At 32.0% G+C, this 15269-nt stretch overlaps 1 protein-coding gene and 1 long non-coding RNA gene across 2 annotated transcripts; both read right to left on the reverse strand.

The window, feature by feature from the left end:
- Positions 1-188: 188 nt before the first annotated feature.
- LOC129290350 (uncharacterized) lies at positions 189-1583 on the reverse strand. The gene is made up of 4 exons (XR_008588324.1): positions 1446-1583; positions 1328-1364; positions 1004-1060; positions 189-770 (listed from the first exon to the last, which is right to left on the reverse strand). It is a non-coding gene; the product is annotated as an uncharacterized LOC129290350 (long non-coding RNA).
- A 3204-nt stretch (positions 1584-4787) lies between these two features.
- Positions 4788-9672, reverse strand: LOC129290907 (histone H3-like centromeric protein CENH3). Its single transcript, XM_054927975.1, has 7 exons — positions 9613-9672; positions 9520-9548; positions 8777-8819; positions 8533-8652; positions 7822-7896; positions 6476-6551; positions 4788-5142 (listed from the first exon to the last, which is right to left on the reverse strand). Exons 1-7 carry the CDS (start codon positions 9670-9672, stop codon positions 5087-5089), a joined length of 459 nt encoding a protein of 152 aa, XP_054783950.1. The 3' UTR covers positions 4788-5086.
- Positions 9673-15269: the final 5597 nt, after the last annotated feature.

Below are 15269 nucleotides of genomic sequence, written 5' to 3' on the forward strand. Positions count from 1 at the left end.
ATTTACATAAAATTAATTTCAAATGGTTACTAACAGTTTGAGATTAATGTGATATATTTTTTCTCTTGTTTTGTCACCCATTACTCTCAAAATCCAGAAACATCGTCTTTATAGGTCATACTAGTAAATCAACAACATAAATCAATAAATAAAATCTACCAGATATATTTAAATAATAAAACTCAAGATAATACATAAATTGTCATTACTTTTACATTAAACATATAAAACAAAGATATACTCCAGTTGTATATCTGTTCTGTGATAATCATAATATTTTGATACATTAGATAATTTGCATAACTTAATTAACATAAAATTGTAAATGATAATCACTTTACTCCATATGTATGAAGTCTGGCCCCTATCTGATGTCCTGAGTGATTTCTTCACTGGAAATTTTGAAGAAGAAAATCTTCACTAAGCATCATCTTTCTCCAGGACGATCTTCACCTTTCATGAAATAATCTTCAGCTAATATTGTTATTTAATTAAAGTAAAGATGTTGATATGCTTCCCCATCTTTGGTATTATTATTATTATTATTATTATTATTATTATTATTATTATTATTATTAAAAGAAGCATATATAGAAAATGGCAGAACAGAGGAGGAGACGGAGAAAGTTGCTGTATTTGGAGTCAACTTTTACTCATTTCTTAATCAGTTCCTTCCTCTGATCTCACTTTCATATATGCTTACTCTTAATTATTTTAAGTAATATAATTAATTAATTAATTGACCTCAATACCCTTCTCAATTCTTCCTCCTGCATAAAGTGTGATAAAAAAAATATTAATATAAAACTTAAATGTCTAAAATGTAAAACAGAGACATCTCAATTCTCACATGTGCAAAATGGAGAGTGGCCATTTTATCCCAAAAGGAGTGTGTGTATATATATATATAACTACTTTAGATATTTTAATAAGATCAGGTATCAAAACTAATAATTTACTGATAAAAGTTAATGTTTTTAATGTTTTTATATTAAATAAACACCTGGTATTAACGGCCATTGAAGCACTCACTCAGCTCCAAATCATCACGTCGCCATCACTGTGAAAAAAGTTGTCAAATATAAGTTTAAGGAAAATCATATCCAACCCCCTCTCAAATAAATTAATCACATATAAAGATCAGTGTGTAACAGATTATTGTTCAAATAGGAGCATGACTTTTTTTTTTTTTTAAATGGGACTTGTTGTTGGTTCTTATTTGTGATAAATGTTTTTGAGAGGAGGTTGGATGTAATTTTTTCTAGCTATAAAGACAATGAAATATCTATTTTCATGAAAAGACTAAAATGTAATAATTTATTCATACCATTAACTCCAAACAAGATCACCTCCCTCGGTATTAACTGCAAACAAAATGTTCAAAAGGCTAGTTGCATTAAAAATGGGCAACGCAGTGCAAGAATTTGAAATTGCACCTTAATTACCTTTATACCCTCGACATACTTGTTGCTAAGCCTGTTCCATCTTCTCGAGCACCTTCGCAGACTCTTGATTGTGCATAAGGGAAGCTCTTGAAAAGTGAAAAAAAGGCTCTGAGAAGGAACATTGGAGGTTGAAAGATATCTTGTTTGGACGGACGGGCGTAATGTATGAGGATGCTTATAATGTTTGGAATGTGAGTAAATAAGATGACTATAAGCATAAGGTTTGAGATTTGATTCTCGGACGATGATGATATTTGTATCCTCTCTCCCATCTGTGACCTGCAATGGAGAAATTAGGAAGTATATTGGAATGAACAAGCATGGTAGGATTATTTCTCCCTTTTGGCACATCAATGGAGGAACTGAAACCTAGACCAAACGTGATTGAACCCATGAGAAAGATGTTGAAGAATGAAAAGGAGGTAAGGGTATTTATAGAATTGAAAAGGCACTATGTGATGCTGATATACAAGGTGTGACAAGCATGATCCACACAGCTTACAGTTTCAGAAAAGAATGGATCTTCTGCTTTTAAACTTAAATTTTGGTTTGTAGGCTTGATCTGATAGCTAAGAAAGGGACTTAATCTTACGGTTGTAATACACATTGGCCATTGGATCAAGTATCTCTCATCAAATCAACAGATTAGATTTTAGGAGGAGGAAAAGCAATAGAGTATCGTATATTAGATGATCCAAATCTACTTTAGTAACGTTCTTTAATCACATACAGAGAACATGAATTTTGTTGATACAGTGCATGACAGTTTATAGCACTGTCAAAGTTAAACTATGACAAATAATTTAGAGCTGTCAAAGTTAGCTTAATCAGCAAGGAAATAGATATCCTTTTAAAAACAATTTTGTACTTTCCCATTTGAAATATGGTCTATTGATTTAAATCATTTTAGTAACGCTCTTTAATCAAATACCAGGAAATATGAATTATTGATATAATCATACAATGCATGGCAGATTATATTGAGCTGTCAAAGTTATAGCTTCACCAGAAAGGAAATGGATGTCCTTTTAAAAATCATATTTTATTCTCCTCTTTGAAATATGGTTTTGTTAATTTCATTCATTTTAGTAACGCTCTGTAATCAAATACAAAGAACATGAAATATGTTGATACAATGCACAAAAAGTGATATTGAACTGTCAGAGTTAAGGCTTCGCAAGCAATGAAACGGATATCCTTTTAAAAATCATATTTTACTCTCCTTGGTTTTTTGCCAGAAATTTTACCCTCCCATTTGAAATATGGTTTTGTTGATTTAATTCATTTTAGCAATGCTCTTTAATCAAATACGAAATACATTAATTATGTTGATGCAATACATCATAGATGATATTGAGCTGTGTAAGTTATAGCTTCGTCAGAAAGGAAATGAATGTCTTTTGAAATATGGTTTGTTGATTTAATCCATTTCAGCAATGCTCTTTAATCAAATGCAAAGAACATGGATCATAATGATACAACGTGTGACAGATAATATGGAGCTGTCAAAGTTATATTATAGCTTTTCTAGCAAAGAAATTGATATCCTTTTAAAATCTTGTATTCTCCTATTTGAAATATGAAATATGGTTTGCTTACTTAATCTATTAGGAAAGAGAATTGATCCAACAACCATAAATGAGCGTTACATAAATTACTGGTTGATCAAGTCTCTCTCTTAGTCATTGGATTAAACCAATGAAGTAAATTCTGTAAGGAAATAAGGAAAGAACAATTCAATTTTTTATATAGGAGATGATCTAAATCCTCTTAAACAACACTTAAATCAAATAGAGAGCATAAATATTGATGATATAGATCATGCCAAGTATTCATCAAAGCTGTCAAACTTACCATTTTAATAAGAAAATACACACTCACATTTTCTTTTGGTGAAATTGTTCTACTCCTCTTTAAAATCTAGTTTGTTGGCCTGATCCAACGATGTGCAACACATTACATATATTAACCATTGGATTAAATCTCTCTCTCAGTAGTTGGACCAAGCCAACAAACTAGATTTTGAACAAGAGAGAACAACTATAAATAATACGAGATCCGAACACATTTCAATAAAGTAACACTTAAATCAAATATAGAGAGAGTGATATAAAAAAGACAAACTTTAAGTTATACTTTGAAAAAATGACAGAGAGACCACAGGAGAATAAATTAATTTAATTTAAATTTCAAGTGCTAACTTTCAGTGATTTACAAGTTTGACTTTTAATTTTATAACTTTGTTATAATAAATTTGTAACTTATTTTTTAAATTTTAACATAGTTGTAAAATAAATAAATTTATCTTTTCTATTAAAATTTGAAATATAAGTTACAGATTTATCATAATAAAATTATAAAATTGAGAGTTGAACTTGTAAATTTTTAAAAGTTAATACTTAGAACCTATGTTAAATTAATTAATTCTTTTAGAATTTCTTTGTCATTCTTCTTTATATTTTTGCCAAGGAAGTATATCCTTTTCTTTTGAAAACCGTGTTATTCCTTCTTATTTGAATTTTGGTATGTTAGCTTCATCCAACATCTTGGGAAGGGACTTGATTCAACATATTATACAATGAAAATAACATGATTTTTTTATAGGAAAGGATCCAAATTCATTCCAACAGCTCTTAAATCAAGCACAAAGGGAACAGATCATGCTAGTGCGGGGCATGACAAGTATGATTTATCATTTTCAGACTTATGGTTTCTGCAAAGAAATAGCTATTCTCCTTTCACAAGGCATGTTGTACTTTACTGATCAAAATTTACTTTGTTAATGTTAACTTGATTCAAATGCAAGGACTACTATTATACTTAAGTTAGGATATATATTGAGCTCAAGAAAATCGAATTAGATCTGTTTTACTTTGATCACTTAGGTCAATTAAACTTCATTTGTTTAATTAGTTCAATTTAAATTGGAACTCCCTTAATACACAAGAAAAGAGGAATTGAAAGATAATTCCAGACTGTTACTCACTTATCCCTCACTAATAAGCCAATAAGGGATTATTGATAAAATGCTTTCTTTTTTTGGGGCTAAAGCGATAAAATGTAAATTTAATCCAAATGAGTTTGCACAGTACGCGTTATTTCCTTGCTGATTCTAAATTTGCCCAATATTAATAAACGTTGAAGGCACTTGATACTGACTTCAAACCTTAAAATATTGGATAATTTCTTCATTTCACTTTAGTTCAGTTTCAAACCTTAAAATATTGAATAACTTCTTCATTTCACTTTAGTTCAGTTAAAACCCTTGGATCCTCATGCGTGACACTGCTATTTCATTCTAAAACAATTGATACATGATCTTAATGCACTTACCAACCCCTATTTAACAATTCAAGAAAATCTAAACATTCCATTTTTCAAAATCCTTGGTCATCGTGATTCAATGGACAATTAGTCAATTACACACAATCGGAATTTGATGATACATGGTGTTACATGCAAACTAAGATACTGTACTGATTCTAATAGTATTGAGTCAACCTAATTTCTAATTCCTAATTTTCATATTACATAAGTTATTTTCTGTCAAATAATAATTGCAAGCCGAACATGTCAGGCTCCCATGGAATCAAGAACGTACGAAACAATCGAAGCAGCAAGTGCTCCAGAGGATTTCAATCTCACCAAGGCCTTCCTATTCCCCCAAGCCTACGAGCCAGCTCAAAATCCTTTTTCACTGGGGTAACAGAAGAAGCAAATAAAACAGATTGCTAAACAAGGAAAACAAAGATGTACGGTATTTTTCACACCATTTATACATCTCTTTAGTTACTTCTTCACCAATGATTCTCTTTCCCCCCTCTTCCATTTCTGTTATTATGGACAAAGGGTATTCTAAGACTTCGTTGAGAAAGAATTCACTTGGGCATTTTTAAGGACGCATTTCACCACAGCAATTCAGTACTTACAGAATTTTAGTCCCGTAGTGCTCCCAAAAAGAATTGAACACAGAATAATAAAGCAGATCAATACTCTTTCTAAACAAGTTAAGTAGTTAACTCACCCAAGTTACTTTACCAATGATTTGAAGTTAAAAAAGAAAAAAATTAGTGTAGGCTACTTTCTATAATAAGATATCAGATACCAGGGAAGGGTGAAAAATTGACGATGTAAAACTAGCACAACTAAATATTCATGAAGAAAAAAACAAATCAAAGTAATAAGCAGCCTGACAGAAGGAATAAAATTCTGGGATTTACAAATTCCAACTAGGGTCTAAATTAGGATGCCACGTTACTCACCAGAAGAAGCACCAAATTCACAATTAAACATAACTTATCAGCTTCTCATGACCATGGTAATCACTATACAGTTAGGTGTTGACTTAGTGGACCATATCCACGTTCATTCACCTTACCTTGAGATGATAGCTATTATTACTTACAGGGATTAAAAAATAGTAATCAAAACCATCATCACCACCAAAAGTAAAAAATAAAGGGGGGGGGAATGCATTGTTATATTGAAAAATTTTAACTTTTTATGTTTTAATTAGAAATACGTTGACCGTATTCCTTAATTAAGTGTTTGTGCTGAATTAGCTGCAAAGTTCCAGTCCCCTATCGATAAAGCATGTTTGCACTCAACCTTCTCTAAAGCCAAGAGAAAACTTTTCCAGACAACTTCCTAGAAGCATGGTACCACAGAAATGAAAGGTTGAGAGTGAATTGAACCGAAATAGGGCTACTCAGAATTTCAAAACTCAGTGCTCTATCTAAAAACAACAGGCAAAATGTTACATAAAATGAGCGCACGTGCCCTCCCATTGCAGAACTGCATCGATTTCTGCAAGTCCCAAACAAACATTCGCTGCTTCCCTCATGACCAACCCAACCACAAAGAGTAGAATGTTTGTTTTATAAGGTAACAAATTGTGATAAGCATTCGCCAGAAACAATGAAAGCAGCCAGAGATTAAAAGAAGAAAGATAAGCACATAATTGAACGAATTTATGACGATTGAAGGAAGAAAATTTAGAGAAATATATTAAAACAATTGTGTCAACTTACTAAGAGTAACACGCTTTGCATGAATAGCACACAGCATTCCATCCTCAAACAAATGAACCAGATAATCTTCAGCTGCCTGCAAGATTAATAAATAAAAATTCAGAATGAAATCATAAATGAACAATTATGTTACAGACCATGATAACATAAATCTTTCTTGAAGAAGCTAAAAGCGTTTGAATGCAAACCCTTGAAAGAACAAGTGATGTGTAGTCAAAAAAGAACTGGTGATGGCAGATTAGAACTTAGTATATGGGGTTATGACGGTAAAGGATATTACTGCGAATTGTAATAGTAAAACTCCAGGTCAGCAACTCAGCAAACAGAAAATGTTAAAAGAGTACAGTCAGTGAAAAAAAAAAAAAAAATCTCAGATTGATTAGTCATATTCAAATTTGCCACATGTGTAGAAAGATAATGTATCACATGTGTAGAAGCTTTAATTAGTGCGTAAAGAAGCATGTATGGCATTTGCACCCCATAAAAGCATCCTATCCCCAGAATTAACAAGAAATAAGGAAGTTTTTATTTATTTTATTTTCAAAATATTTCATTAAAAACAAGGAACTAGAGCTAATTGCCTTCTCACTTCTCAAACATATGGGGTTAAAAAAAAAAAAGTCTATCATCCAATAAGCTATGGATTCATTTCCACGAGATGTCGCAACAAGCATTCACGCATAATAAAGGGAAAATATCATATAACAATCAAGTGAATATCTTTTAATAACAATCAAATGAATCAGTTTGTTTGCACTTTGCCCTTTATGAATCAGTCAGTTAATTGCCCACATCTGCAATTTTCTCTGCAAGAATACTTCTACGATGAGCAATTTTTTGTCAGATGCTTTAACAGAAAGGGAGAGGGGTAAAATGCTTAGTTTCTAGCATCATAAACCACATGAAGTATAGTGCACCAGGATCAAACTACAAGGGAGTAAAGACCAGAAATGTGATCAGACATGCATCTGCTATGCGAATGTTTTGTTAAAATGTCGAAAGGAAATAATCGAAAGCCAAACTTTGTTAGCAGAACAAACCAAGGGATAAATGGCTCACATTGAACGATATGGCAAGAGGCAAATGAGCCAAATTAGAGTTCATTTTATATTTACCCTAGAAAATATTAATTAATTGGTCAAAGCACCAGATTATAATTTCTAATCATGTAGAGCATCAGAAATTTTGCATTTCAATCATAAGCAAAACATTGTCCAGGAGAAGCTAAGGAAATATAAGACGATTTTAAAAAAAAAACAACACCTACATGATAATTTCGATAAAATGCAGGCGCCACCGCACACTGACAAGTAATTACTGAGAATAGAGAGGAAAATGATATATACCTCTTGAAGAGCTAGCAAGGCTTCGGGTGTCCAGCGACTGACCTGTGTGGATAATTGGAATGTAATCTGTTTCACCTACAGCAAGATTAGAAACATTTCAATAAGCAACATTCCGTACTTATAAATCCAAAACCTAACCTGATGCATGCCAACATAGTTAATACCAAACTAATGAATATTGAGACCATATTCCTCATGAACTTTTAAAGAAAGAATGTAAGTAAAAGAAAAAGAAAAGCCATCAAAATGACATTATGAGAAAAATATACTATACAAGCATTAATCTACTGTTCTTATCTTCAAATAACTAACTAGATTGAAAACTTTAAATGGAGGTGCACCGACACCCCAAAACAAGTTTTTTTACCATGTCTAAACTCACAAGGACGGCAAGTTCTTTTATGAGACAAAAAGGTCATTTTGAAAAATAGGCTGAAATATAAGTACTGGCATTATCCAAAATAATCATACTAATACTAAAACAGCCAATATAATCTCCTAGTATTCACTTAATTACATCCAATGATCTCCAAAGCTGCAAATATGCCACAAAGTTCCATTGATCTATAATTACAAAGAGGTTAAAAGAGTGTCTGTGAGCTTTGTTTTTCTTTCCATGCACTGAAGCATGGGATATGCAGTCATCGTGTATAACATCTATAAACTCAACGAAAACCTACATTAGCATGACAAATGAAGTTAATAACTCACACATCTTATAAAAGGGGCAGCAGGGATTAGAAGTGTGACACTCTTCTGATAGTGACGAATTTCACGAAGAGCCACTGTTCCTGCTTTTATAGCGATGTTTTTTCTTCGACCTCCGGCTTCCTGATGCCATAATTTTATATTTAAACAGAAGATGAAAATTTAAAAACCATAAACTAGCAGAATCCAATTCTCCAACTAAATTAACTTATGGAGAAGATGACTTCAAGAAACTATAAGCACATACTTTGAGGCTGCTCTTCACTCCTCGGCGCACTTGTAGCTGCAGGCTTCAGAATACTCAATAGAAACAAAATATTAAAGAATAAAGTAGATTTGTTCCGAGAAAGTAAAGATGCAAAAATCATTAAGCTTAAAAACTAGAATATGAACATGGAAACAAAGACACATGAATTACAATTACAAGTTACAACTACATGCAAATGCTAATTTATTCCACATTGCGCTGTGGCTTTGGCAGTTATATTCTTTCATCAGTTTTAGACTTTTGAAATGAGACTCAATCCCTAAATCTACGGCAGGAAAAATTATATCGTAACCCTGCTCCAACACAATTTGAGGTTTTGACTTGGGCATCATAGAAGTTATCCGCGGACCAAAAACAAAACAATAAACGATGACCTATAAACACCAAAATGAACAAGAATCATCATGAGAAAAAAAAAAGGAGTTATTATTTGGATTACTTTGAAATTATGAGAAGAGAATTTATAGTTTCTGAATCCTGAGTTGACTTGGCATTGTTTGAATGAGAAAACCCACGTATATACAATCCCGATCTTCGGATTAAGGATAAATTGCAGGCAGCAAGATAAGGCGTCACAAATTCCAAAATAAGTCGTGAGTAAGCTCACATCTTCAGCTTAGCATAGATGAAGCGCATAACAATAGAATTCAATTTCCAACGCTTTGTCAGCTACCAAACACGACCAACAACAATCCCGATAACACAGATAGAGAGAATCTTACCGATTGTGGTGGTGGTGCGGCCTTCCTACCTGTGAATTTAGAGGAAAACAGATTTAGGTTTTCGAAAGGCAAAGGGGAATAAACTAAGAACACCAGAGAGAGAAAGGAAGCACCTCTTGTGCGAGAAGCTGGCGTATGCTTGATTCTAGCCATTAGAAAGAGCAATGCGGGTGGGCAAAGTACCCAGTGCTAAAGCGCGAAGGGCACACGCTGCTTGCAATTTTGCAGAAACCTGCTTTGCTGTCTGCCTCGTTCAAATTCTCGCGCGCCTTTAGTAGCCAAAAATAATTTCTGCTGCCCATTTTCTTTTTTAATTTCACACACACACACAGGGTGGGGTTAAAAATGTAATAATCGTTAAATTTCTTCAAAACAATTATTAGTAAGAATGATGCAGAGATAGATATTACTCGTTGTCGGCCTCTAGAGTCATGAGCCCATATTGGGAATCAAAAGCATGGGCTGAACACTGACAGCCCAATCCGTAATTACATTCCCTCGGCTGTTGTGGTTGAACTTCCAAGAGAGGCTGACGGGCCTCCTGTGGGCCTAAAGTTTACTGAAGCGGCCACTTCAGCTCTGGTGCCGTATCTTAGGCTCTTACCTAAAACAGAAATAAAGATTCTATTTAAATAAAAATTTAGATTTTAAAATTAAATTTTTTTAAAATAATTGAGCTAGAGGGCCTAACCTTAATAAATTTTATAAAAAAGAACTCGAGCTTATACAGTCCTTCAAATCCTGTTATATTATTAATATTTTTTTTGTGGAATATATGTTTGAAGTCAAGAAGGACTTGCTCGCTTGAAGTTTTGATCCTACACTCATTATATTATTATTAATTTTAATTTATTATTTTAATAAATATCAGTGTACAGTATAAATTTTTTAATATTTTTTATTTTTTTATAATTATTATATTTGTGTATTTATAAAAAATAAATTATTTTTTAATCAAGATTTAAATTTTCTTACTAGACTTATGAAAGTGTGTTGTTTAATTTTTAAAACCTTATAAGGATTTTTATTTTTTTAATGTCAAAATATTTTAATTAATTTATAGTGCTTAATTTTTTTTAATTAGCCCTTCAAATAAAGGTTAGGCCTCAAAAAAAAGATAAAAAATAAAAAATCAGACTTAAAGGCTCAGGGGTCCACCCGTTTATCCTATCTCTATAGTTTCACCCATGTCTGCAGTCACCCATGAACTAAACAATATACTCCCTCTGATCTTATTTATAAAATATCTTTTAAAAATAATTTTTTATTCAAAATATAAAATATTTGTAATAATTAAATTATTTTTTAAATTTTATTCTTTATTGATTAGTGTAAAAATATTTTTATATAATTATATTATTATAAAAAGTTAATAATAAAAGTAAAATTTATTTTATTTTTTATAAAAAATTAAATTTTTTTAAAATGCATAAAATAATTAAAAGTGTCTTTCAATAACATGAGCAAATAGCACTTAAATGTGCTTAGAAGACCATTGGAGCCTACTCTGTCTTAAATGTCGAAGGCTCTTCATTAATGATGAGACACCAGCAAAGAGGGAGTCATTATCGGCTTCACCTAAGAGCTCAAAGAAGAGAAGCTCCTGCAAAAATATTAAGAAACAAATCAAGTGTGTAAGGGGAGGAAGACAAAGGCAAGCCATGGTAGTAGTAACATCAAAAGGCAGGGTGAACAAGTACGAATTAATTTTCTGGAAGGGGCGTTTGTGTTTGGGGAAGATGATTTGTCAGAGAAGGGGGAAATTCCTGAGTCAAATGTCGATGGTAAGGATGAACCCGCTACTGGTGCATATGAAAATACTATCTTAAACTTTCAAGGGTTAGGAGTTCCCTTGACAATTAAAATTCTCAAGGATGAGTGTAGAAAGAATAATCCCCAAATAGTTTTCCTTATGGAAACTAAACAAGAGAAGCGGTATGTTAGTAAAATTAAAAGGAAATGTAGTTTTGAGGAGGTGTGGATTGTGGATCCGATTGGTAGGAAGGGGGCTTGCTGTTTGGTAAAAGCATGATGTTGTTATTTCATCTTCTATAAGTGTGATTCATACCATTATCTTCTCATCTACTCAGGATACCTTTTATTGTATCTCATTTATTTATGGTCTACCCAAAGAATGTGAAAGATTGTAGGTATGGTAGATGATAGCTGTGTAGGCATTAGGGCATTCAGGACTTGTGGATTTGTCTAGGTGATTTTAATGATATTATGTCTCATAAAGAGAAGGAGGGAGGAAAGCCTCGTACAGTTTAAAAGATGCTCAACTTTAAAGATTCATTATTGACTTTTCATTAATAGACTTGGGTTATAATGGTTCTTGTCTTACTTGGTGCAACGGGAGACAGGATCTAAAGACTATCGAGGAGTGCATTGATCGAGCTCTTAGGAATGAGATATTATGTGAAGTTTTTCGAAAAGTACAAGTTTTCAATATAGACCCAATAGGATCTGATCAATCCCTTGTCAGTGGATCTCTGTCATACAGTTGGTAAATCGGCCATATCTTTTAAATTTGAAACTTTTCTGGACCTCTCAACCTTAGTTCTTGCACGTGGTATGATAGCTAGAGGCACTAGAATGATTAGCAACAAGTTAATGAGATAGAAGTTTTTACTTCTAAACTTCAAGCTTACAAGTAGTCTCTCATTAAGTGGAGTGCAAAAGCTTTTCCTAACAATGAGAAGGGTATTAACCAATTGAGACACAAATTAGTAGACTATAGAAAAAGGGCTTTAAATGAGGACGGCATCAAGCTAGCAGATAAGATCAAAGCTGAGATCGAGGAGCTCGTGGATAGAGAGGAAGTGTCTCGGATGGCAATGCTCTAGGATCTCTTGGTCACAAGCAAGTGATAGAAATTCTAAATTTTTTCATCCATCTATAATTACAAGGCATCAAAGGAATAGCATCCTCAAGATCAAAGATGAATCAGGTTGTTGGCTAAATAATCAATTTGATATCTCACATAGTTTTCTGAGTTATTATAATAATCTTTTTACTGCCTCTATCCATACTCTTTTGATGTTGCACTTAGCTATCTAGATCTAAGAATTAATGATTTGTTAACGAGAGGTTGTTGCTATTGGATAGGGAGGTGCAATGAAAATTAAAATTTTAAAGTCTTCTATCCTGATATGAACCGAATAAACTCATTTAAGTCAAGGTGGATAGAAGATTATCTTTTAATTCTTTGAACTTGGCGCATGTTTTCTTCAAGAATTTGGATCTTAGGAGCTGACAATATAGATCTGCTCCCTATACCGGTATCCACACGAATAACTTTTTAACTCAAATAGCGTGTACTAGCGCTTCCAACGTCCGTTCTTCTTGAACGTTAGTTTTCCTTTTCTATAAGGTGTTTCGTGACTCTCAAAATTTTTTACTATCAAAACTTTTATAACCTCTCCTTCTTCATAAAAGACGTCCTTATCATATGGATCATAGTTTTCGATCTCATCCTTATCTATATATAGTATATGGATCATAGTTTTCGTCTTCCACTTAAAAAGCCCACTAAAACTTAATTAAATTTATTTCATAAATTTAATTCATGATATCATATCTAATTTAAATTTATCTTATAAATTTAAATTATAAAACTAACATGATATTTTGTCATATCATGTTAGTTATTAATTAATCTATCATATAAAATTAAATTTAAAACTAACACAATATAATATAATATAATAATACATATACATATACATATATATATATATATATTACATATACGTATTATATTTTATATATATATACACACACATATATTTCAAAAATTATATATATATTATATTTAATTTTTTATATCACATACATATGCATATATCGATACACACACATATGAATATATATATATTATATTTCAAATATATATAATTATATTTTAAATTTTATATTTCATATATAAATGTTTATCAAATAAATATTCATATATATATATATATAATTCATTCACCCTATATTACATTCATTAAATCTAGACATATTTCACATTCAATGAATTTGGACATTATAACTTAAGTTGGCTGTTCTTTGTGTGACCCTGTAGGTCCATATGAAGTTGGCAGTAGACTAATTATGCTATTAACCTCATAAGTCACAAATGGCTTCTAGCAAGACATTGCAACTACCTGATTCACATAGGGATTAATAATTCGATATAACTTATCAAGCAACCGTATCACTTCCCTTTTATTATATGATATTTTGGTCAAGTGTGAGACATGGAATTATCATTTTCCTTTACTTGATTGTTACTTTCTCGATCTTGAGTAGACTGATTATAACAATGGAAAAACTTTTTTCATTATAGTATGGCCATATATTTTCTCAGTCTTACTCATCGAGGGGCCAGTAATATCTCTCACTTAATGTGAGGGACAATTTCATCTTGACCACTCATGTTCCTCTGCATGGATATCACTAAACTCAATCATAGCCTTTATGATCACCCGGTCAAAGGTGACTTTTAATTAGGTCAAAGTTCAGTGCATCATGTAAAAAGCTATGATGACCTCAAGTTAAAGGGCTTAGTGATATAGTTACATATGAGATAAGCTTATGACTTGTACTATGCAGCTTTCTCATAGTAGGTCAATCCAGCACTTTTGTATTCTTTCAAGTGCTTATGACTTGGATTTGTATCTTTATAATTAATTCAAAGTTATACTAATCTTGTTTCATCCATGATCCCTCATAGATGACCGACTAGGGACATTTAAGATAATCACTATAGTTTGTCCAAGGATACAGTTATTATAATGAACATGCAACTGATATGATAATAAAAAAAAATTTATTAAATAACAAGGTGCATAGTATAATGATTGGCTTTAAGGGTATAATTTTCAATAGTTGTTTCCAGTTACTTTGAGTGAAGTGCCTGATACTACTTTTAGTTTGGGAGCTTCTAAAGCTCCAGGTCCTGATGGTTTCTCAAGCAAATTATTTCAATCTATTTTTGCTATGGTTAGGAATTTCTTTTATGGTAGTATTAGTGTGGTTGAAATTAATAAAGCCAATATTACTCTTATTCCTAAGATTGATAAACCTAAGTTCGTGTCTCATTTTTGACCTATTGAGCTTTGTAGTTTCTCTTACAAGGTTATTTCTAAAATCCTTGCTACTAGATTGAAGCCTACCTTAATAAGTGCACAAATCCTAGTCAAGGTGCTTTTTATTTTAGGGAGATGTATTCAAGACAATATTATTACCGTCCATGAAGTCTATCATTATCTTAGAAGGAAATATAACTATAAGAAATTCAAGTTTGCTCTTAAGATGGACATGAGCAATGCTCATGATAGGGTGGAATGGGACTTTCTTTGTCATGTGATCTTGAAATTTGGTTTTTATAGTTGTTGATTCAATTTGATTATGAATTGTGTGAATCTGTGAATCTAAACCTGTGCTTATTAGGTTGTAAGGCTGTATCTATTAAGTCAGGAAGGGGCTTAAGACAAGATGATCCATTATCACCATATCTCTTTATTCTTGTATTGGAGGTCCTGTCCAATATGATTCAAAAATCTCAGGAACAACACCTATTGGCTGGCATTAGAATGAGTAGAGATTGCCCTGAGGTGACTCATAATTCTTTGAAATGATTTTCTTTTCTTTATGAATGCCTCTATTCAGAACTATAGATATCTAGCTAAGCTTTCGAAAATTTATTGTGAGGCATTGGGTTAGGGACAAATCTACGATTTTTTTTCTAAATAAGAACACAC

The sequence above is a fragment of the Prosopis cineraria genome, unplaced genomic scaffold (genome assembly GCF_029017545.1).
Source record: "Prosopis cineraria cultivar Desert tree isolate PC_DT_omini unplaced genomic scaffold, ASM2901754v1 PC13, whole genome shotgun sequence".
Lineage (NCBI taxonomy): Eukaryota > Viridiplantae > Streptophyta > Magnoliopsida > Fabales > Fabaceae > Prosopis > Prosopis cineraria.